Below are 25,440 nucleotides of genomic sequence, written 5' to 3'. Positions count from 1 at the left end.
TCAATCACAAATTTCAACTAGCATTGTCAGCTGCTTATTGTCAGTTGACGTTGTGACGTTGCACCTAGAGTGCAAGTCACAACAAACCCCAAACCCGCGGGGAAGAGCCGAACGGGTGAGCCCTGTCCCGTCGGGAAAGACCCGAACATCACCGAAGCCCCCCCGACGCTCGGCAGAGCCGAGCGCCAGATTCAGTACGATCACGGCCTTCCAAGCAGTAACCTCGAGGAGCCAGGAGAACGCGAGAGAGAGAGAGAGAGAGAGAGAGAGAGAGAGAGAGAGAGAGAGAGAGAGAACGAGAGAGAGACCCAGAACCACACACCGATACACCCCGATACACATACGCCGACGACACCAGGAGGGAGAACGAGAGAGACCCAGTTACACACCGCTACACACTGTTACACACACGCACACGCCGACGACACCAGGTTAGCCTGCATTCTACCGCCGATCTGCTCCTCCCCTCGCAATACCACCCTGTCTACCACACACTCCCCGTCACTCTACACCACCCTCCCCTCGCCATATCAACCCTTCCGAACTCATATTCCCCGTCACCTCCCGCACTCCTCCCCCCCCCCCGCGCGCGTATCTGTAAGTTAGTATTAAGTAACGCTAAGGGCTGAGGCGTGATCAGCCACCGCTCAAGTCTACAACCCTTTTGTACCCCTTAGGTTAAGTCGACCCCCTGGTGCAAAAATACACACACTAAGTTTTACCAATTATATCCGCCCCGTCTCTAATTGTCTCCCCCCCCCCCCCCCCATCTTATTCGTGCGGACTCAAAACCCGTCACAAATTGGCGCCCAACGTAAATTACCCACATTTTTACCCCAAATACGAACAATTAAGAGACAAAACACAGGAATAAACGCTAACAAAGTACACACAGACTCACGAAACAAAGCTACACAGTCACGAAAATTCGAATAAAGACAGTTGAACACACACACTACCAAACACGAGACACACAATGGCAGACCAAGGACACAGAGAACCACAAGTCCTAGCGCGCGAACACATGGACATACACACACCCGAACGCAACCAAAACAACTCGACACAGAGCGAGCCGCGCGCGACACGAGATCAACAAACGCCGACCCAACCGCAGGAAATAAATAGAAGACGCTCGATAAATTCACCAAACGCAATAAATATAATCGATGCAGCTATCATAGAGAATACACACAATTTACATAGTACACAAATTCAACATCAAGAAAGCCCAGAACCAACAAATCCCACACAAACATACAATACAATCCCAACACCTACACACACGCGAACTAACGCGGTAACAACCAGTCAAACGAACCGACACTTCACGGGAACAGACACATTTTTAGCCACCAACACTCGTAACACACGATTTATACAAAATCTGATAGACCTCGGAGCACTACCAAGCGACAGAAACGAATACGAAGACCCACACATATACAGCACACAGTCAATACACCCCACAAACAACCAAAACACGACACACCTAAACCACACACCAAACCCGAACAGTACATACTGGAATCAGCCAGCAATGGCAATGAAAACAATACAAACATGGAACATAAAATACTCAGGAAACACAGACGAAGACATAGACGAATTCTTACAAAATCTCCGCGACTATCAAACGGGTTATGAAATACACGATACACAATTAATCAACAACCTCAGCCCGATACTCGAAGGTGACGCAAAAAACTGGTACAGATTAAATAGAGGCAAATGGCGAACACTGGAAGAATTCGAAAGAGACATTACACACGCATTTCAAGACATACAACATAGGGACAGACTGGAACAAAAAATCAAAAACTACGTACAAGGACCAACACAAAAAATCACACAATTCCTAATACAATTTAGAACACTACTATCACAACTAAAACCACCATACCACCCACGAACACAATTATACCTGGCATACAGAAACATGAAAATAGAATACAAGGCATACATAAAACCATACGATTTCGCGAACTTCGACCAACTGGAAATAGCCGCAAAAGAATGGGAAGCAAATATCGAATGGGAAAACACGAGACAAACAATATTAAACAACTACACACACCCGCGAGAAACCTACACACACCAAAAACACCACACACAATACATCCCATACAAGTACACACAAACACAACCCCGCCCAGCAATACTCCCAACACCAAATATACCACCGGCACTCACAGACAACAGACGACGAAACCAAACAAACCAAAACACGCAACAGACTCGATACCCCGCAATCACGTATAACTCACCACACTACACTCAGCAACAAACACAAACGAATCCAAACACAGGCACAACACCACGCAGATGCTTTAACTGCAACCAACCCGGACGCTTCAGATGGCAATGCACACAAACACAGAACCAGGGAAACGAGTAAGGGTTGACCCAGCAAGGGTGGAGGGCAACCCCAAAAACAACACAAACACACCCGAGACAGTAGCACCCACAACAGATAACAACAGAACGGAAAGTAGGTTTCACATCAGAATCGAAATACACGGTCACGAATTTAGCGCACTAATAGACACAGGCGCAACACACTCATACCTAGGCGCAGAAGTAATACAAATACTACACAACACAGACACACAAATAAACAACACACCCGACAGAACGGCTACAATGGGAAACGGAACACAGGTGACGATAGAAGGAGCAGTAACACTCCCAATACGCCTCGGCAACATAACAAAGAAAATTAATTTCGGATTAATACCAAACTTAGGCTCACAAGGTATCATTGGGAACAGCGACTTAATAAGATTTGGAATACTAATAAATTATGGAAAAAACACATGGTCGCTGATAGACGACCCACAGACACACTACCACATGCAAGCTAGACCACAAAAACTACCAACACCACTCAAAGAATACATACAAACACATCAAACACGAGATACACGACACCAATCAACACAAACACACACAAAACAAGCAAAAGCAGCAGAAAAATTAGAAGCAACGAAACAACAAACGCACCCGAAAACAACAGAAAGACACGAAAACACAGAAAAAACAACCATAAAACAAAAACCACCAACCCCAACACTACCCAGCACAAAGACACCACCGGAAAACATTCCCCAAAAAGACAACCCACAGAACACACAAATCACAAATCAAAAAATCATACCCACAAACGCACAAGCAACAGACGACACACAAACCGACAAAGAAACCGAACCACAGATATGCGCAGGAATACAAGAACTCACACAATCACAACACACACAACTACAGACGACAATACAGCAGAAAATCTCAACACTACCAGGCCAACTCGGGCTAACACACCTAATTAAACACAAAATAGACACACAAGGACACGCACCCATAAAACAAAGATACTATATGGTATCACCAAAAATTAGAGAAGCCATCCACACAGAAATAGGCAAAATGCTAAGAGAAGACGTGATAGAACCATCAGAAAGCGAATGGTCGAGCTCAATTGTTATGATAAAAAAACCAAATAACACATATCGCTTTTGTTTAGACTTTAGAAAAGTAAACTCAGTATCAAAAAAAGACGCATACCCACTACCATACATGACAGCAATATTAGACAAACTACGGACAGCACAGTACATATCAAAAATCGACTTAAGCCAAGCATACTTCCAAATACCACTCGACGAAGACAGTAAACACATAACAGCCTTTACAGTCCCGGGAATGGGCTTATTTCAATTTAAAAGAATGCCATACGGACTGACAGGCGCACCGGCGACATTCCAAAGACTACTAGACAGACTCATAGGCCCAAAATGCGAACCATATGCATTCGCATACTTAGACGACATAATAATAGTAACACAAACATTCGACGAACACTTACAAAGACTAGAACAAATACTCAAAAGAATTACAGACGCGGGACTAACAATAAACCCAAAGAAGTGCGAATTCGGATGCGCACAAATCAAATATCTCGGATACATAGTAGACAGACACGGACTACACATAGACCCCGACAAAACACAACCCATAGAAAACTACCCAAACCCAAAAACAATAAAACAACTACGGAGACTAATTGGCATGGCATCATGGTACAGACGCTTCATACCTAACTTCGCACACATTACAGAACCACTAACACGACTACTGAAAAAAGACCAGAAATGGCACTGGGGGGAAGAACAAGAAAACGCAATGAACACAATCAAACACGCACTCACATCACCACCCACACTCGCATGCCCGGATTACACACAAACATTCACACTACAAACAGACGCTAGCGGAACAGGGATAGGTGCCGTACTAACACAATCTCTCGATGACGAAGAGCATGTCATAGCCTACGCTAGCCGTGCGCTAAGCGAGGCAGAACGTAAATACTCGACAACTGAGAGAGAATGTTTGGCGGTACTCTGGTCCATAAAAAAATTCAGACCATACGTGGAAGGATACCATTTTAAAGTCATTACAGATCACCACGCACTGAAGTGGCTTAGACAATTGAAAAACCCCACAGGCCGACTTGCACGATGGGCACTAGAACTATTAGAATACGACTTTGACATCACACACAGAAAAGGTACAATGCACGACGTGCCAGACGCACTTTCAAGACGACACGAAGACGAAGAACACATAGACACAATAGAAGACACGACAGACAAGTGGTACACATACAAAAAAACACAAGTACAAACACGCCCAGAGAAAAACGAGTCGTGGCGAATCAGAAACAATCAACTATACTTCCACCGCCCGAACCCCCTACACTCAAACCTCCTACCAGACACAAACCCATGGAAACTAGTCATACCCAAAGACAAAATAACACACATACTACACGAAAACCACGACGTCACACAAGCAGGACACTTAGGGATCGAAAAAACATACCAACGAGTAGCAAAAAAATATTATTGGCCAGGGATGTACAGAGACACAGTAAACTACATAAAAAAATGTGACACATGCCAAAGAACAAAAACAATACAAGCGCGACCGGCAGGACTAATGGGCATGAGAATTATCGAAGAACCGTGGACAGTAGTAGCCTCCGACATCATGGGCCCACTCCCACGATCAAGAAAAGGAAACCAATACATCATAGTGTTCGAAGACCTATACACTAAATGGGTGGAAATCATACCGACACGCAAAGCAAACGCCAAAACAGTAGAACAGACATTCCACTCACACGTAATATCACGATGGGGTACACCACGCATACTACTGACAGACAACGGCACACCATACATAAACAAACTCATACGCGAACTGACACAAAAATTCAACATAAGACACGCAACAATCCCCCCATACCACGCACAAGCCAACCCCGTAGAGCGAGTCAACAGAACCGCTAAAACAATGATCCAAGCCTACGTAAACAACGACCACACAGAATGGGACATACACTTACAAGACTTACAATTTGCAATCAATACATGTACACACACATCAACTAAACACACACCAGCCTTTTTAAACCTAGGAAGGGAATTAAATCCCACACAATGTCTAAGAAATCAGTTAGAGAACCACGACGAAGTAGAATTACAAGACACAGACAGATGGACAGACCACTTGAGACGACTACAAATACTTAGAGACGAAGTACAGAGGCACTTGATAGAAGCAAACGAAAAACAAGCACACTACTACAACCTACGAAGACGAGACATTCAATTCAAGGAGGGAGACAGAGTACTAAAAAAGAACCACACACTCTCATCCGGACCAGAACGAACGACAGCTAAGTTAAATAAAAAATTCATAGGCCCATACATAATCACTAGAAAAGTCTCACCCACAATATACGAATTAACAACAGAGAGCGGTAGAAATATAGGAAAATGTCATATAGAAGACCTAAAATTATATACATAATCAAATAACACACCCCGAAAATAAACTAACATGTGTATTCACTCCACAGAAACACAACATGGAAAATCAGCAAACAAAAATACCGGCCCTGATGACGCTGCGACTGACGAGACCGACGACAACGACGACACAAACAGAAAAAACACCACTATTACAAACACCAGGACAGGCCCCACACCCACACAAATACGGACGCGACGGCACACACCAGACGGAGACCCGACGAACCCTACTACCGACACCCCCCACATACAGAAAGGTAATACAGACCACCACGACGACAACACACTTAACAACCACTGCACCCACAGCCACACAGAGACACTCACAAACACACACAACGATGACCACACACACAAGTACACCCTCCGGACCAAGGCAATGCCCGAAATGCAACGGGCTGGTCCGGGGCACCAAATACACAGAACACATACAAACATGCACACAAACTAACACAGACACACCACACCCACCACAAATTATCACACACCCACAAACAGTTACCCACACCACACGAACCACGGCCACACACACGACTACACACCCACCCACCAAGAAACAAACACCCCATACAACCACACGCCCCACTCCCACACCAACACCACGGTACACACCACCCCCAGCATCACCCCCTGAATGGGCACACACCAGATTCGCGAGACCACAAACAACAGAAGACAGAATCTTACAGACATTCGCCAACATGGACAGACACACAGAATCGACACAGACAAAACAAACATGCAAACAACACACAGGACCACACCCCGAGATAATAGCCATAATCGCAAGTTTAGAACCAGCAAGCACCCTATACGACGAATTACGAGCACAAAAAGAAAGATACATGACCAGACGGGCACACGAACGCACAAACACTGACGAAACAGAAGCCAGCACCTCAACACACCAACCACACACCACACATCAAACAGCACCACACAAAACACAACCCCCCAACACACCAGACACCGACAGCGACACAGATTCCACCACCTCCACCGCAGAGACAGTGATACACATCGAAACCACACACACAGGCACGCTACAAACACAAACGACGGACAACGACACAGACAGTAACACCGACACCACCTCACTCACGGACACAGTCGAACATACACAAACACCCCAACCAGCCACACACACCACACGGGACTCAACACGATACAAAAAACGAAAATCAATACGGAAACAGAAAAAAGAACAAAACAGGAAACACTAGACAAACTGACAACACCAAACGGACGGACGAACAACGACGCACACACAACACGGGACGCAATACGATACAAAAAAGGGACAAAACAGAAAACACCAAATACACTAACAACACTAAACCGACGGACGAACAACGACAGACGGAGGCCAAAGAAACAGAACACAACCCAAAAGGGGAGAAGAAACCACGAGCCACGAGGTACAAAGAACAACGCAAAAACTCACCAAGACCCACACCGACGAGAGCCACCGTACCAAAACCAAAAATTCAAGTACAAAATAATATAAGAATAGAATAAGTTTATATAAGAAAAAAAAAAAAAAAAAAAAAACATGATTTTAACCAAAATAACTCGTTATTTCAGGTTTAAGAACAGTGTTCGAAACAATACCTAAACATGTCAGAAATTAACACCAACGCACCAACCCCAACAGGTACCGAAAGGCATCTGAGTGGACACTCAAGAGGAAGAGGTCGTGGTAGTAACCGAGGGGGCGCACGCCCAGCCGGTATCCAAGCTCCACAACCGCAAATTTCTCAAGAACCCACTAAGCAGAAGTCTCAAAGACCGAATCCTAAAAGGGACTTCAAGTCCAAAGATTCAGTCCCGGACCTAGGGCCGAAGTCAAAATCAACTACAGCATCCGCGGAAAAGAACGACCCCTTAATTAATGATTTATTAACAATTGAGGGCGTAACCGGATTCGTGGAGGTAGCGCGAGAGCGCACCTTTGAGTTGGACTTCAGTGGTTATATGCAACTAATACGGACATCGTACGATGCCCAAATGGCCTTTGATCGCTCCATGAGGAAATACGTATCGTTTAGTGCCTATCAGTATTATTGCACTATCGCGTTATGGAAACGCTTACTTGATGTAAGTAGCTCAAGAGGGATATTAACCTTGGAGCACTTACAAATAAACCAAGTACTAGCGTTCGACTTTCCCTTACCCACCGACATACAAATGTATCTCCAGGGAGTGGGAGACATAAGAGACGCGTCAGGCTGTGAGTTCCACCTACAAATACAAGGGTTACTCACTGATCATAGGATTAATGGTATATCCGGCAGCTACGGTATACTCAATCATCAAAATCATATTTTGTATGAAACGTTACCAGCACCAATCATTTCAGTGCTAAAGATGCAAGCCGACCTTAATCCCCAAGCCAATCTCGACTGGGATCTTCCTGTAGGCCTCAGGCCCTTGAATCCCGGCGCACAGCTCCCAACCGAAAACCTTCTCGGTTGGAGACGAAAAGAGAGGCTGTCTGAAGACCAGCGCACCACTCTAGAAGAAGGAGGAGTAACCGCAGAAGCGGTATTCCCTCGTAATATAGCTAACATCCCAATTCTACCCGATCTACTTAAATCAATAGCTGATCGTTTAGAAACATCAAAATGCAAGGCGATTGCTATATTCCCTACTTCGACATCGGGCTCTCTAGCCCAAGTATCATTCATGTCAAGATCTCCTGATGATGTGGAAATTGAACCTTTCCGCAATATAGCGACAAAACTAGCACGCACCAATAGCTACACCCAAACGGTTGCTGGAATAGCGTCTAGTTCAGCAATTATGCGCTACCGAATTCAGAGATCAACCAATGGCGAGGCAGATTCAATCTGTTATCGTTTTGAAGCCAATGCAACACCAAACAACACACCCCGCAAATACAACCCAACCTCCATCCCTTAACCCCGACAGATCGGAGCAGACAACACAGAAACAACAAAAATAACAAAAGGAGAATACACAGACGAAAGGACCACAAAATCCGTCACCGAAACCGGCTCACCCTATAGGCCTCGCCCCGCGTGGGGAGGGGGGAGTTGTGACGTTGCACCTACAGTGCAAGTCACAACAAACCCCAAACCCGCGGGGAAGAGCCGAACGGGTGAGCCCTGTCCCGTCGGGAAAGACCCGAACATCACCGAAGCCCCCCCGACGCTCGGCAGAGCCGAGCGCCAGATTCAGTACGATCACGGCCTTCCAAGCAGTAACCTCGAGGAGCCAGGAGAACGCGAGAGAGAGAGAGAGAGAGAGAGAGAGAGAGAGAGAGAGAGAGAGAGAGAGAGAGAGAGAGAGAGAGAGAGAGAGAGAGAGAGAGAGAGAGAGAGAGAGAGAGAGAGAGAGAGAGAGAACGAGAGAGAGACCCAGAACCACACACCGATACACCCCGATACACATACGCCGACGACACCAGGAGGGAGAACGAGAGAGACCCAGTTACACACCGCTACACACTGTTACACACACGCACACGCCGACGACACCAGGTTAGCCTGCATTCTACCGCCGATCTGCTCCTCCCCTCGCAATACCACCCTGTCTACCACACACTCCCCGTCACTCTACACCACCCTCCCCTCGCCATATCAACCCTTCCGAACTCATATTCCCCGTCACCTCCCGCACTCCTCCCCCCCCCCCGCGCGCGTATCTGTAAGTTAGTATTAAGTAACGCTAAGGGCTGAGGCGTGATCAGCCACCGCTCAAGTCTACAACCCTTTTGTACCCCTTAGGTTAAGTCGACCCCCTGGTGCAAAAATACACACACTAAGTTTTACCAATTATATCCGCCCCGTCTCTAATTGTCTCCCCCCCCCCCCCCATATTATTCGTGCGGACTCAAAACCCGTCACAACGTGAAACATCCACGCATTCAAAAATCGTGTATTGTACAGTGTAACGGTCGTCATCACTCGTGTGGAAAACTCGTTTGCAAATGGAACTGCGAGTGAATGTTCGTGAGAATTTCACGAGCGTTACACTCTTGGTGATAAAACATTGGGGACAATAACGTTATATTTACTATATGCACATTACTGATATGCACTCGGGTTTCACCAACTGCGCTTCGCTTTCCTTCGTTTTCAACCCAGCTTACGTAGCATCAGTGCACACTAAATTGCATCATGTGCACAAAACTTGTACGTAGCAAAGAAAAAAAAGTAAAATCTCTGCCACAAGTTAAAGCTTGCCCGCTTAAGTAACATGGGGAACATTTTTTTTTTTTTTTTGAAACTGTTACCACTCAGCCGCATTTAACGATACGCCTTTGAACTTGGAAATGTTCCGTAACTAACACATACTCTATATAAAAAAAAAAAAAAAAAAATCCGCTGAACAATAAACGCGGTTTAAACGGGTCAAAAAAATTAAAAGCCTCGACTGAAAAGTCAGTTTTGTAATGTAAAAATTCGTCTCTATTGAACATCATTTACAGTGGCTAAACCATAGTACTATATTAACTTGACGGTAAAAATTCACATGATACTTTTGTAGAGAATTCAAATGCTCTACAAATTTAGAGAAAAAGAAATCTAATATCTTCCCCGTGTTATTTTAAAAAGGGAAAACTTTGAATTCTCAGAGCGACATTTCGAAATTGGTTTTATAAGAGATATCTTTTAGTGAGGATTTCTTCCGGCTGTATGTGAAAAGAGTTTTACAAGTGAAAGACCAAGAAAAATTTCGCTCCGAAACCTGGAAACACACCAATATGAGTCATCGGTATAGGTATACCTAAGCGTCGGTCGTTTAATAAACCGAATATCAACCCCCCGACGTTTTATAGGCTCGCGTTTTGGATTTGGCATTAGTCAGTTTTCGGTCATTTGGAGTTGTTCACAGTCAAAGGGCTCGATACAAGGGTATTAATGACTTACCTGAGCCGTACGAGAGACAAAATGCATTCCCGAATCAGTGGGAGGTTTAAGGTTGAGCAAACGTTCGAGGAACGGAGGGCAAAGAAATCGGTTTAAAATCGGTTTCATTTCTCCACACTGCCATGCAAAGTCCTCGAGCCGTTCCAGATTTCAGGGCGACGTTTTCGCAACGGCTTAAATACGCGCTAAAAATTCGTGAATAAAGTTTTGAAACTTGTGTGACTGTTATACAAACGTTTTAATTAAATGAAGTAAAGGCGTTTATATCGATCAATTGATTATTCGATCAGCGAGAATATGAAGTAAAATTTTCTACGTGGAAACGCAGCTTGTAGATATTTTACGCTGGTTCAATCCACTTATGCCAATTGCCGAATAAGCGCGATAGCTGGCTTCAAACTTTGCAACAGCCGTTAAGGGGGTATTCTAGTGTAGAAATTTGAAAAAATCGATTTTTTTTTTTTTTTTATATTTTCAAAGCTTAACCTTTCAAGAATGTGTCCTTAAAAGGACAAGTCAAAATTTCAATTATTTTCAGGGATATAGCTATTTTAGTGACACGTCTTCAATACTGGCTCGGCTGGAACGAATTTTACTCGAAACTTTTAACGCGTTTTTCTCAAAACTACATTTTTCAAAACGGTTGACATGATTTCTCAAGTTCTATTGAACCGATTTACTTGAAATTTGGTGAGAATCTTCTCAATACATGTCTCTATCGCACGAACTATTATTATAACGAAATAATAATTTTTACTATTTTCAAAAAATTCAGAAACGTCCAAAAAAGTCAAAAAAAACGTATCATTTTTTCGGACAGCCGTAATTTGGCAAAAAAAAATTTTTTTTCGACTTTTTTTTAGTTAGTACGATAGCTGCATTTATGTAGATTAATAATCTTTTTTTTTTTTTTTCTGATTTTGAAAATGCTTGCAATCGTGACAACATTGGCGCGCCATTTTTTTTGGACCCCCCACTTCAACAACTCATAGCACTTTCAATTTTGTATTTTTTTACTTGCTTTTTTTTTTGTAATCGTGAAATAATAATAAACGCCTGATAAAAAAATTGATGGTAAAAATATTTTTTGTTTTTTGTTTATAGCACTTCAAAAAACACCTCAAATTCATGCCTCCACACTAGAATACCCCCTTAAGCAGCTCGTGAAAAAGCGACACCGCGAATACGAGACTTGTGTGGAACCGAATGTCGAAATTTATCGCGAACGAAAAGAAACCAAGGCCGATTATCTCGTTCTTCGTCAAGGTATACGAATTTTATGTAATAATCGTGATAGCATTTCCGTTAAAAAAAAAGGCTATAATCCAAATCCATAATCCAAATCCGACAATCAAGGATGCAGTTATAAGTCTCGAATGTCAACGGAAATACTGTTATTAACCCGACAATATCGAGCGGCTTATAATTCCCCAACATGATTCTCGCCTTTCCTGCCCGGGGTAGGTGGTGAATTTTTAATTGCACTGGGCGGGAATTGCACTCAAGAAAGAGCCACCCCGGGGGTACGAGTCACGCTGCCAGACGTCCGGTTTACCTGACCCCCAATAAAGTGACGCCGATAAACTTCGGAACATCATTTGCAAACGGAGTCGACCATACAAGTTCCAGGAACAATGTTGAAGCGAGAATAATTGAAAGGCCCGAATAAGGTCCAGCAATGTATTGACTCGACGAGTCATACTTGGAATTCATGTAAACCATTTCACCACTATATCCAAGAGTGTACGATCGTACTTCACTCGGTCTGACTAAGCTGCGGCGTGGCCAGTGAATATCCACCACGATATTCCTCGACTTTTCCAGGTTTTCCAGTCAAAAATCTTATCATTTTCCCTTGAACATTTGAATACATTCGTTAAAACATATACGTATTTTCCATACAATTTCTTCTTTTTTTTTTAAACGAAAGTACGAACTGTAACTTCAGTTACACTGTCACAGCTGGCCGATGCGCAGTCGTTTGTAATGTAATATTCAGGAATAATCAAAGTTTGAAGCGAACCTTGCGGTGATGGTAAGAAAATTGGTATTTGATCTAATTTATCTAAAGCTTAAAAAAACTTTGGGACGTATTTGTATGAAAAAAGTATATAGTAAACGATTCCCTGACTATGCGGGAATTGCAGAATTCCATGACATTTCCAGGTTTTCCAGGTTTTCCAGAATTCCCTGGGTGTACTTCCGCTTAGAACATACCTCCGATCGATCTGAAATTTGGTTCTCTCCGTCATTTATTCCTACTTCTTCCTCTTCTTAATATAAATTGTAACGGTTTCGGTATAAATCGAAAGGTGTTTCGATCGCCGTACCTACGATTCTCCATAATGAACACCAAGCGTTACAGCTCGTTCCGAAACGAACCTGGCTAGAAAAAGGTAAACTAGTGGGAAATCCGCCCTTTTCTAAAAGCGAAACGCCCACGTGGAACGGTGAAATTCTATTGGCCGGCGTCCAAGACTTGCCAAATTTTGAGTACCAACCCCCCCACTCCCCCTGCAAGTCCTGACTATTAAATGCACCTGCATTTGCTAACCTGGATCACTTGCCGAAGTGAACTCCATCGAGTAAGACGTGTTTGAGAAAACCGAATCCGAGTGCTGATTTTGAGTGTTCAATTACTCGCGAAAAGTTTAAAGTAAAATAAAGCTTAAAGCAAAATAAAGTTTGAATTTTTTCGAACCTATTGCAAACCTAGTTCTTACTCTCGAATTACACCCGCGTTTAAATCAGAAAATGATGTCTTTTCTTCATCACGTGAAAAGTAGGGGCTCCGACAAAGTAAGTAAACTTGTATCTCATTTCGCAAATTCTAAATTCACGATCAAATTAAAAGTATTCTGTGGCAAGGAATTTATAATTATTGCTTCTGGTTTTTTTTTTTTACATTCATTAACGCATCGCTAATCACGGTGACGTTGGATCTCAACTCTCCTGTTCCTCGTTTCAAGTTGTTCCTGTCTTAATTCGAAATTTCACTGTTTCGCAGGTTCGGCAGAACACAAATACCAGCGATAATTATGGGAAGCCGACGATACTCGAGACCGGACCTGATGGATCTTCGGATCTCCCGAAAAAAGAAGATCAAGCTGGACGATATTCGTCGAGCACGTCGTTGTTCGCTAAGGCGATGGAGCACCATCATCATCGTGAGCCGGAAGCGAACGTGGATCTTGCCAAGGCGTCGACGAGTCGGGAGGTCGAGGACGGGGTAAAAGAAGTTGGCCAGAATGGCAAATCGTCAACAAAATCGTCGGTGAAGAAGTCGATGAGCTTTGTAAAGCGGCTCGTTCTTGCATTTGACCGAATTCAGAGCTTGAACTGCGATGAACCCAACAAATCGTCCAGCGTGTACGACGATGGACCGGTAATGGCCTACGATAGTACCGGAACAATCCGGAAGCGAAAGACCAGCAAAACCCCGGAGGACGATCCCTCCGACGAATCGCTCGCGGAGAAACCGACTCAGTCCGCGGTGGTGTAAAAAACGGAGCCGAAGATCGTAGGGGCTTTCTTAAAAAAACCAATTAAGATAGACGAGACGCCGGTAGACTGGATACCGATAACAGGCAAGACGCTTCCTCGTAAGAAATCGTTCAAGAAACTTTTGGCCATGCTGACCGGAAAAAGCCCCGAGGAACGGACCACCGCAAAAACGGTCGTCTTTGCGTCTCAAGACAACCTCATCGAGGAGATTCAGACTTCGGAACACGAGGACGAGGAGTCCAGCTCGACGTCATCGGAGGCCTCGACCCTCGTTCCCTTTACCGGGACGATGACAAAGCAGGACACCGAGGTTTTTGAATCGGCCCACTTTGACTGCTCGTTCTCGACATTCGCCAAGACTTTACCGGTGAAAATCGAAAAGCCCGGCGAGTCCTCGCGGCCAAAGCTGCGGTTCGTCGACGCGGAAGCAATCGTCTCTGAAAGATTTCGCTTCGACTCGGGCTACGTATCGAGCTATTCGATCAGCGACGAATCCAACCAGGAGAAGGGCCTTGTCGCCAGAAGGGTTCGCCGGATCGGTAAACAATTCGCCAAGATTCCGAAGCACCCTCTCGCTCGATCCGACCCGTGGCTTCACAAGGAATACCGAAGCACCCTCTCGCTCGATCCGACCCGTGGCTTCACAAGGAATACCGTCACTGCGATCGGTTCAGTGGCGGAACCGTCGAGATGAGGAACCGGCAGGAGGAGCCGATCTACGACGTCCCAATGGCCAGACCGCAGTCTGAGCCCACCGTCTCTGACGAGTCGGTTTCGATCGACGTGAAGCACGCTGCTCCTCCTGTTCGAGGGGCATTTTCCGGTTTTTACGGTTCTCTCGTCGAGGAGGTGCCTCATTACGCGACGATCAAGCCAAGGTGTGCCAGCCCTCGTTCCAGCATGGAGAAACTTCCAGGAAATCCATCTGAGATTTCGACACAAGAGGAAATCGAGGAGAAATATGTTAGCTGCAGCTCCAACGATGCGGCCGCTCGTTCGTCATTCGTTATCTCAATGTACATCTAGTTGCGAAGCAGGTAGTATTTCATTTATAAACTGTCGTAGAGCCTTGTTAACGTATAAGAATACAAGATGCCGGGGTTATAAGTAAATGATTAAATTACGATGCTTCGTTCAAGATCGATTCAAAATAGAGGTGCTGAAAATTTAATGGATTCGTTCGATTTCACTTAAGTGTATGATTTTCACAAGAAGCATAGGCAGCTAAGCTTTTTCTTATAATTACGGTATTCTTTCGTTTTTATTTATTTGTTTTTTAACTCCGCGGATATAATGATTCTAAAAGTATTATGAAGGATTATTTTACGACAAAATTAGAATATAGCATTTTTGCATAGCAAAATTTTTGAGACTGAATTACACAAGTCCCAAATCACATAATCGATCTATAATACGGAATTCGAATAAGCAATCAACACAATTGGTTTTATTCGTTAAAAGTCCGATGAGCGCATCCCAGACGATTTAGACAGATTCTTCCTTGCGTAAATTTATCGAAATTACTTTGACTTGGTCACGAATTGCTTGTATTTGCTGGTGATTTTGCAGATTTTCTTCAATCGAGTGAAAAATCATGTAACAAATAAGTTTAGAAAATGCCGATCAATTGCTTTTAATAATTTTTGAATGCAATCCAGTGGTTTTTGGCTTGGGTAAAATATTTATTCGAGGATAATGTGTGTACGAGTACTTACTTAGCGGTCGGTCACTTTGTGTGACTTTAATCGAGACAAACGACGGCGAATAATCGAACGACCGAATATTTATTCAAAAACTTTTGCTCGAAATTAGTTTTTAGTTTGCGAAAACAATTTTCGATGCAAAATTTCCTCGAATAAATTTAATACGCATAATAACTGTACGATAATTTGTTTCATGTATTTTTGTTTCATGTATTATTGTTTCATCTCATGTATCATTCGTAATATATGTATCACCTAACTATAGGATTTGGTTGACAATCAAATTTACCTTCTATTTGATGTATACTTCCATGAATAAATTTATACTGTACTTGCAATTTTTGTACCTTTTTTTGTGTGATATTTCAGGAATTCCACCCTTTCCAACCGAATTAAATTTCAGATCGTTTGGTACGATTAATATCGAATTTATTGCTGTCGAATCGTAAATAGTTCCGCAGCTAATTCGCGTTGCTTAGAGCCTACAAAAGAGGATGAAATGAGAATATTCATAATCCATTATCCTTTTACGAGACGAACGCTCTCGGAAAAGGAGCGTTTTCGCAATCAGATCACCCTTGGCGTTGAGAAAATTTCGACGTCAAGTCGAGATGTTAATAATATGAAATTCAGCATTACATTTATATGCTGCAGCTTGATCGTATATTTATATGCTTAAAACCGAGTAACAATTCAATAATATTTGCGGGATAAAATGTTCAATTAATATTGAAGATCGCTGGGAGACGAAAGCTCCCCGTATATGATAATCCATGGATATTGATGCCATCGTTGAGCAATAATCGCCAGCCTGTGGTTACTAATTAGCATTCAATTAATTAAATCGGGTTCCGTTCGATCAAAATAACGAACAAAGTTTAACGAGCATTTCTTGCGGTGATAAGTTGAAGGCCCGGCCGTGTCAGGATTCATTTTTATACGTAAACTTCACCGCTCGATGAATAAATCAATCGTCATTCTCACTCATCAGTGATACAATTGCGATTTTACACTTCCCATCTTTAGATTTATAAATGTTAAAAACACAACATGCTGTAATCATAATAATTTCTAGTTTTTCTCTGATTTAGAGTTCTATTCTAATATGCGCGAAGAGAAACTATCCGAGTGAAAATAAAATAAATTGACCCTGAAGGTGTTTTGCAATCCGGATTGATTAAAAAGTAATTACTTCGGTAATAATACGCCGCAAAAGCGTAACGGAAGTAGTAATTAACTCCGGCGTGACGTTTCATCGTAAATTAATGTTGCGGGCTGCATATATTCATTATATTTGCGCAGCAACACAAAATCGAACTACGGCCAGGAATTTTGCATTTACAGACTTGGGCCTGGCGCCGTCAATTTATATTTTACGCATCCACAAAGGTAGCGTTACGCGAATTGTGTTTGATACACAAAGTTATACACGCAGTGATGCATTGATTACCGTCATCAAGGGGCGAGAAGCTCCGCTAATTAACCAACAATGGCAGCGGAGAATAGCTGTGTTGATTCTGAGTTAATTCAAAGAACTACAGCCTATGTAATTGAGGAAATTGTACACTTGGGGACCAACAATTTTTTTCTAATTTTTTTACAGGTTAGTTCTATCCGTCGAATGATTATTATATTATTAAATTGATAAATACCGCGGTCCTTACCTCAAAAATCCAAAGGAAATGGATTAAAATCGTAAACAGGAGCTTTTCACTTGAAACCTGCAACTAAATTTACAGATACTTGAGCCGAATTTATAAACTCGAAGGTGAAGCGAAGCTTTGTATTTTTTCTGGCTGGTAAATTATTTTTAAAATTGATTGCCCCTCCGGGTGGATTCAGTGAAAAAAAGTTTCACGTACAACCGAATGATCATAAATATATTATGAATGGTATCTTCACATTTACTGAAACATGGTTTAACCACCAAATTTATTCATAAGAGGTATTTGATGACAATATTTTTTCTGTATATAGATGTGATAGGCGAGAGACGTACAGAAAGACTGGGGGAGGGGCATTGATATCATGCCAAAATATGCCGGATACAAAGTTATCAAATCTTGAAGACATTACAGTTCAATTTCCGCAAATAGATATTGCAGGCCTAACTGTTGGCCTTGGTGAAGTTTTACATATTATAGCAGTCTACATCCCGCCTGATTTACATGCCTCAATCCTCTCTGACTTCCTGGACTGTCTCTCGTCCCTAGATAAAATCTCTCCATTTACTATATACTGTAAATGTAGCAATCAGTAACCCTGTAATTGGCCAATAGGCTGTTGGGTCTATTAAAATAAATAAAATAAAAAATAAAATAAAATGGACGAACCACCGAGTAAGTGTCGCGAAAGTTTTGCATCCGTTTCGGCGATGAGTTGGATTACCTCGTGTCATTAATATCCGTGGAAAATACGCGAAGGAAACCGCCGCAGGACGACAGCGAATGTCTGCCAAGTGGAAAACATCAATATCAGGTGTCCGCAAGCTCATATAAACTCTGTTTTCGGTTTCCTGCTCTTTCCTCAACCCCCGCATGCTATTCGCTTGTCTGTCAGGCTGCACGAAGTTTGCATCTCGCTCTCCTTTCGTGTACTCCCAAGGGGTTAATATTTCCTTTAATAAATTTGACAGTTTCCAGCATCCGACAAAGTGAGAAAAAAAATTAACAACTTCAAACTTCGGCTTATTAAAGGGCGTCGAACCTTATCTCCCACCCCTGAAGACCAACTACGTATATAAATATGTACGGTCTAGGCGCTTAGGTAGAGGTTGACCTACGTTGCGCAACCGGGTCTGCAGCTCGAGCGTAAAAACAAAAGCCAGTTAAAGCTTGCAATCTATTTTTGATCCCTGATTATCCCGGGGATCCGCGCCAATCCCGGGAAACTCTTGTCAAGCGTTGCGGAAAATTTATTCCAGTCAAGCTTGCGTCGAGATAAGTTTATGGCTGTACAGGTTATACCTGCTGCGGAGTCCTCAACTTGTAAACAAACAAATTTAATGTCGCGTTAACCAGAAAATGTAATACCGATTACTACGATCATGCTAAATAACTACCTGCACCACTTTCTCTTGTGAGTCTACAACTATTTCAACCGTCGTCAGAACAATATTTATTTTACTAAAATTTTTCTCAGTGCGTGCCTCACCTAGACGCGATAGCTTTAAACATCGTTACATTAACAAACAACATTAAAAATTTTTTATACATCATTTCTTATCGTCATTTATATTCAGGCTGATTACCGATACGTGCCGAAATCTTCTACCATAGAGAATCATTGGATCTTACGCAAAGTTGCATGTTGACTTGTATGAAATCGGATGACTCGAATTCTGAAGCACGAAGTTTTCAGTCCAATTTTAATTTTTAATTAAGGCTATTTTCCTCTCACACCTCGAAAAACAATACTAGTCCGTGGCAATAATAACTAAAAATTTCTGTCTAACAAACTGAAAACCAGTTTTTCAGACGCGTTTCTTCAAAAGTTTTTCAAAACTTGCTTCGATAAATTTTTACTATGCAACCTTTTTTATTACGTATCAATTTTCTACAAATCAATCCGACAAAGCTGTTCAATTATGCCAAAAAATGTTTAATTCTAGCGAAATAATTTTAGTCCAGTCTCGTCGTTTTTGATTTTTTCGAATATCGTTAAAAGATTCCGTAGAAGGTACTTTATTTTAACAGGAACTTTATTCAACAGAATTAAAATTGTAGAGAATATTGAGGTTTTGGTTTGATCCGTCTCGTGTCCTGGCTAACGATCGAATGCCTCCAGGACCGCCTTCCTCCGAGAGCATTCATCAGGGCTCTCGAGTCGAGTTGTTCCGTAGCGTCAACATCCGATAACCGATCCCGCATGATTTTCTGGCTGAGTCAGTCGTCTTCAAAAATGTTTACTTTAATTCATAGATTTCACACAAGTTTTGAAGCGCCTTTCATACATTTTGAAATATAACATATGATACCTACAGATCCAAGAATAAAAAAAATAAAATAAATTAAATAAAATAAATTAAATAAAATCATTTGAACCTTTGCTGTGAAGCGGTAAGAATAAATCGTTGAAATTCCTTCCGCGAGCTCCATTAAATTGACCGATCGAGCGATAAAAAACCAAAAAAGCGAATGACAATACTTACAATAATATCAGGGATACGTAGAGAGTAAGGCGCCAGCGAAAGTTGGAGTTTGAAAATCGACGGCTCGAGATCCTCCCCCCCTCATATGTATACTATATATACATATTTATATTATACATATACCTTTAACAACGTAAACATCAGCTGTACTTGTTTTACCCGACATGTTCTGTTTACACACGCCTCGTAATCGGATCCAGTATGTGAGGTACGTGTGTAAACACAGTAGTAGAAGAAGGTCGGCGATTCCGAACGGCGCCGACGCCGGGCGTCCCCGTCTCTCTTCATTCATAAACCGAACTCCAAGCAAGTAAGTGAGTGACCAAGCGAGTGACTTTCTCGGCTGAACGCTTCGGATTTGTGTCTTCGTGACGTCATTGCCGTATCGCCCCGGGGGTTGTCCGCCACCCCCGGAAGTCGGTCGCACCGAGGTTCGGATGTGTTGTTCAGTGGGCTTTAATTCGACGTTATTAATAATTGGCCTTCTTTTCTACGGTGGGAAGGGGCTGCTGTCAAAGGTAAAGAGTGTGCTTTTCTACCCAATTCAATGCAAGGTTAAGGAGGTGTTCTGGTCGATTTCATAGTTGACGTGTATCTCTCCAACTATCCAAGTCCATGTATTTTCAACGCGAAAAAGGGCTTAGCAGCCTTATTGTACACACAATTCTGAATGAAAACACTCCAATACACTTTCATTTGACGCAGAAATAAAGACATCGAATGAAATCTACGAATTTACTATCGCGGCTTCGTAGAGTCCTGCCATTTATTAACGCGTATAGAATGGGGCTGTTGAGTCTTTTTCAACGTTTGAGACACCTGAACTTTATTATTTGAAGATATGTACGTCAACGTTCAAATAGATCAGGGTATCCTTTTAAGAATTTGGCGAGCGTACGATTGCAGGTCACGCAATTTTTCGTAAGGTTTACCGTCGATCAAGCTAATTAACCCGTTTGATTTAAAATCAAAATATTAGCCAAAAATGCCTTTATTTGAGTAAAGAAACACTTTTTGGATCATTTCAAGATGTTTTCGACATGTTTCAGAAATTGAGTTTCTTTTCTCAAAAGTTTTTTCCTTCTCGCAGTGCGAAAGTAATTCTACGAAACAAATAGCGTTGACCGATTCGTCGGAAAATTTCACCCGTACATCGCATACTTTCCATTAATTTAATACGCGGTATATCTCAAGAAAATCGTCGGGTGTACTTTCGTTTAGAACATACCTCCTATCGATCGGTACAGGGTAGTACAGAGAAATTTTTGTATGTGTATGCCGGTGTTATTCAGACGGTATGGTAAACCTCACATGCCACCTATTAATTACGTCGGAATCTCTTGGACGATTGGTGACGGTCACGATATTACACAACATCATTACTCAATTCTATACGAGCAGCATAGTGCATAATTTCCCGCGAACCAGAGTACGGAATGTCGTTCCGCAACTCTTCGTCGGCCAGTCGGTGCAGTGGGGTATACACCTAGCCGGCGTCGCTGGAGTTGCGAGAGACGCGCGCCCCTAGCGGGCGCGTGCGGTACTTGGGCAGTGCCAGGGGTACGGCGCGCGGCGACAAGATAGCGGCAGCGGATTTCTGAACCCAAGACGTGCGGTGTTTCGGAGTAAGTTCCGAGTCGCTTCGACCATTCTCTCAATAGTTCCGATGTAATCAAACATAGCTCAGGCCGGAAACGTAAGTATGTATAGCTTTGTGTCTCTCTTTCTCTTCTTGGGTTACAGCTCGAGGCTGATGTTTATCTGGAACAGTCTCTTGCTATACTGTGTTTATATTTGAGGTGTGGACGACTTTTCTTAGGTACCCCCCCTATATCAATTTCAAATCATTAAAAAACAATTGCCCAATTTTTTCGGATTCTTGTCTCAACTCTAACTCGTGCTGTCAACAGGGTGGATTTCGCGTTCAAAATACACATATTTCATACTTGTTCTCAGTGTATGTTTTATCATCAAAGTACTAATGTACAAAAAATTTTGTAACTGTAAGGTTTTAGTGGTTATTAGCGCAACTATCTGAGAAAAAATTCATATCATCATACGATGCAATCGCGACGATTTGCGCACCTTCGAAATCTGACTGTTTTTGCATTTAAACGAAGTGTAAATTCGTCGAGATTGTATGGTATGATGATGTGAATTTTTTCTCAGATAGTAACAGTAATCCTCGAAGCAACCACTGAAACCTCGCAGTTACAAATTTTTTTGAACACAATTACTGGTATAGTATAATACTCGTATATACTGCAAGCGTGTCCAAATAACGTGTATTTTAAACGTAGAAATCCACGCTGTTCTCGGCACGCCGGACAGGTTAGAGTTGAGAGAAAAGTCCGAAAAAATTAGGCAATTATTTTCTAATTACTTGAAATTGATTTGGGGGGGGGATGCTTAAAAAAATCTTCAAAACCTGTGGGACACCCTACATATACATTCACATAAAAACGTGTGCGGTCGGGGAACCCCCGTATTTACATCGTTTCTATTTGTCAATTTTCGCGACGTTATGAAAAGCGTTATGTCCCTTCTTTCTCTCTCTCTATTCCCACTTCGTCACCCAGTGAGTTCACGAACTCTCCTGAGTTCTCAATCGTCGATATTGATCAAGATCGGTTAGATTTTCTCTTATTCGCTTCTATCTATATACGACCTAAGGGCTTCCGTTTACCAGAATTTTCTGCTATATTTTATCAGTTTGCGTATGCTTATAGAAATCTCATTATTGCTGGGGACTTACATTGCATCTTACTGTCAAATAATCACGAAGCACCGGTGCCTTACCGACTTGATTTTCTCTTCGGCTTTTCATCTTGTTGAGTCGCCTGCAACGTACCACACGGCCATGTCCAATTCGTGGTTAGATGTATTTGGGTCATTCCATGTCAATTCGACGACGTTCCGACGGTGACCCTCTTAGATTTTCATGATTTTTTAATGTATTTTTATACATATTGTAACGTGCTTTGACGTTACGGAAAATAAAATATGGATCCGCGAGTTTACTTATTATCAAATCAAAAGAAATCAAGAGCGTGAATAAAATATCGTGAAAAATGCTTTTAATGCAAGATATGTGTTTCTCATTTAAAGTCTGAAACAAGACTGTTTTTACAATAATGTTGGTTGGCGCAGCAACCTTATTCTTTTTAAAGACATAAGAGGTTTATAAACGTCTTTTATCTATGCTGACTACTAGATCATTAAAGAGGGGGCAAAACGGGTGATTTCACCCTTTGTAACAATATAGAAAAACGTCCTGAGCTAAATTTTTAGCTCTTTATCTCTTCCCATTCCGCAGTTGGCGATTTTGAAGAAATTAACGAAAAATATTCATGTTTCTGACAACAATTGAAATAACCTAATTGAGTACAAAAATTTTTCAGTATTTTTTGATGCTCTTTCTGAAAAAAAAATATAAAAATTAAAAAAAAAAAATTTGTCGATGCTTTTTTGGCCATTTTCAATCAAAAAATTGGATTTTCGTTCAATGTGACATGTTTGTTTTATCCAAAAAAATGAACCAAACTCAGCGTTAAAAAACAAAATTTCAGAGCCATAATAGAAAATCGGCTGTCCATAACTTCTAGTGAAAATAAATTTAAAAATAAATTTTTTTTAGGTAATTTTGATTTATTTTCCTTCTCAGATCACGTAGCTTATTTTTATAGTCTAAAGATACATTATTCTTACATTTTATTTTATTTACTACATTGACGGTTTTGTTCTTGCATTTATGATCATTTTTATTACTTTGTGCGTTGTTGATTCTGTTGATCCAGAAAATCTTTTGACACTGATTGTGTTATCGGTATTTGGTACATCAGAATAAATTTGTTGTGTGTTAGGTATTGCTTTTGCACTACTTAAAAGATCTAACAATTTTCTCTCCATCGCTTCATAGTCAATTTTAGACAAAAATTCAACTTCCATATAAATCAAAATTACCGAAAAAAAATTTGTTTTCAAATTATTTCCACTAGAAGTTATTGGAAGCCCATCTTCTATTATGGCTCAAAAATTTTGTGTTTCAACGTAAGATTTGGTAACTTTTTTGGATAAAATCAAGTGTCCCATTGAACGAAAATCCAATTTTTCGATCAAAAATGGCCAAAAAAACATCGATAAAATATTTTTTCAATTTCCGTATTTTTTTTCAGAAAGAGCACCATAAAATACTTGAAAATTTTTGTATTTGATAAAGTTATTTCAATATGAAGGGTAGGAATTCTCGACCTCGTATATAATCTATTATTGAATCTTGGTGATCGGTCAATTATGTAAACGTATTTTCTGTTAACGTTTCGGCCCGGATATGGGCCCTCCTCAGAACGATTTATTTATTTAACTGTCAAGAACAACATAAATTTTTTATAAGAAAAGTACAAGCAGACATTAAATACTGTAGATGTAATACTCTTGGGGCTATTATATATTATAGGTTAGTGAGTACATTTTGATTATTTGAAAAAAAGATAGACTTGGAGAGTTATTTACCTTCTTATAGTAAGCAGACTAAGATACAGTCGAATTCATAAATTACGATTTGTGGAGACAATGTTCTTTGAGTAACGGTAGTTATTGTCGGTTCCTCTGGTTGTTTAACGTGTAGGAGTTACAAGTTGGAGGTCATTAATTAAAAAGATTGAAAAACTATGTATCTTCACAGTCTATATGTCAATGTATTAAAAGGTTTTAAAGAAGGTTTTTTTAGCAGTAAAATTTGTTTACACTATGTCCAAGAGAGTGGAGCTGGGATCTTTATGACTATGTTCTCCATGTCTAACAAAAATTTTTTATTGAACCGATCGGGTCAACTGGTGAATAACGACTGATGGGAGAAACAAATATGATCCAGAGTGAAGGTGAACCAAATATAAACATATATACAAAAAACAAAAAAATTATGTAAAAAAACTGTGCCATGGGGACAATAATTTTGTGTGTCTAGTTAAGGTTATACAATATGTGGTGTGTGGGCGGAGATTAGCGGTTTGTAAATATTACTTAGATGTTCAACATATTGTCTAAGGTCAACGGAATTAGTGAGTCCTACAATATGGCACATTTCTAATAATAGCCTTTTATAATAATTAGGTTCTTCACAGAGGATGTTTGTATTGTCGTAGCTAAAAGTATGTTGTTTATTGGTCATATGTTTTGTTAGAGCAGTGTGACGTTCTTCAATCTCATGTACATTGCGTTGAAGTTCTTCGATTCTGGTGTTTAGATGGCGGCCAGTTTGTCCGATATAAACTTGGTTGCAATTATTGCAAGGTATTTTATACACAACATTA

General features: G+C 41.4%; 2 protein-coding genes and 2 long non-coding RNA genes across 4 annotated transcripts; 3 read left to right on the top strand and 1 right to left on the bottom strand.

Moving 5' to 3' along the window:
- The first annotated feature begins 5,080 nt into the window (after positions 1–5,080).
- LOC124293278 lies at positions 5,081–6,215 on the top strand. Its single transcript, XR_006903186.1, has 2 exons — positions 5,081–6,133; positions 6,186–6,215. It is a non-coding gene; the product is annotated as an uncharacterized LOC124293278 (long non-coding RNA).
- A 362-nt stretch (positions 6,216–6,577) lies between these two features.
- On the top strand, positions 6,578–7,466 carry LOC124293401 (salivary glue protein Sgs-3-like). The gene is made up of 3 exons (XM_046734244.1): positions 6,578–6,953; positions 7,090–7,367; positions 7,461–7,466. The coding sequence occupies exons 1-3, from the start codon at positions 6,578–6,580 to the stop codon at positions 7,464–7,466; spliced, it is 660 nt and encodes a 219-aa protein (XP_046590200.1).
- Positions 7,467–7,493: 27 nt separating this feature from the next.
- Positions 7,494–9,012, top strand: LOC124293400. Its single transcript, XM_046734243.1, has 2 exons — positions 7,494–8,106; positions 8,236–9,012. Exons 1-2 carry the CDS (start codon positions 7,494–7,496, stop codon positions 8,796–8,798), a joined length of 1,176 nt encoding a protein of 391 aa, XP_046590199.1. The 3' UTR covers positions 8,799–9,012.
- Positions 9,013–18,085: 9,073 nt separating this feature from the next.
- LOC124293279 lies at positions 18,086–24,831 on the bottom strand. The gene is made up of 3 exons (XR_006903187.1): positions 24,763–24,831; positions 23,728–23,729; positions 18,086–18,097 (listed from the first exon to the last, which is right to left on the bottom strand). It is a non-coding gene; the product is annotated as an uncharacterized LOC124293279 (long non-coding RNA).
- Positions 24,832–25,440: the final 609 nt, after the last annotated feature.

The sequence above is a fragment of the Neodiprion lecontei genome, chromosome 3 (assembly GCF_021901455.1).
Source record: "Neodiprion lecontei isolate iyNeoLeco1 chromosome 3, iyNeoLeco1.1, whole genome shotgun sequence".
In the NCBI taxonomy this organism is placed as follows: Eukaryota; Metazoa; Arthropoda; class Insecta; order Hymenoptera; family Diprionidae; genus Neodiprion; species Neodiprion lecontei.
Note: the sequence above shows the minus strand (reverse complement) of the source record. Positions and strands in the feature narration are given on the sequence as shown.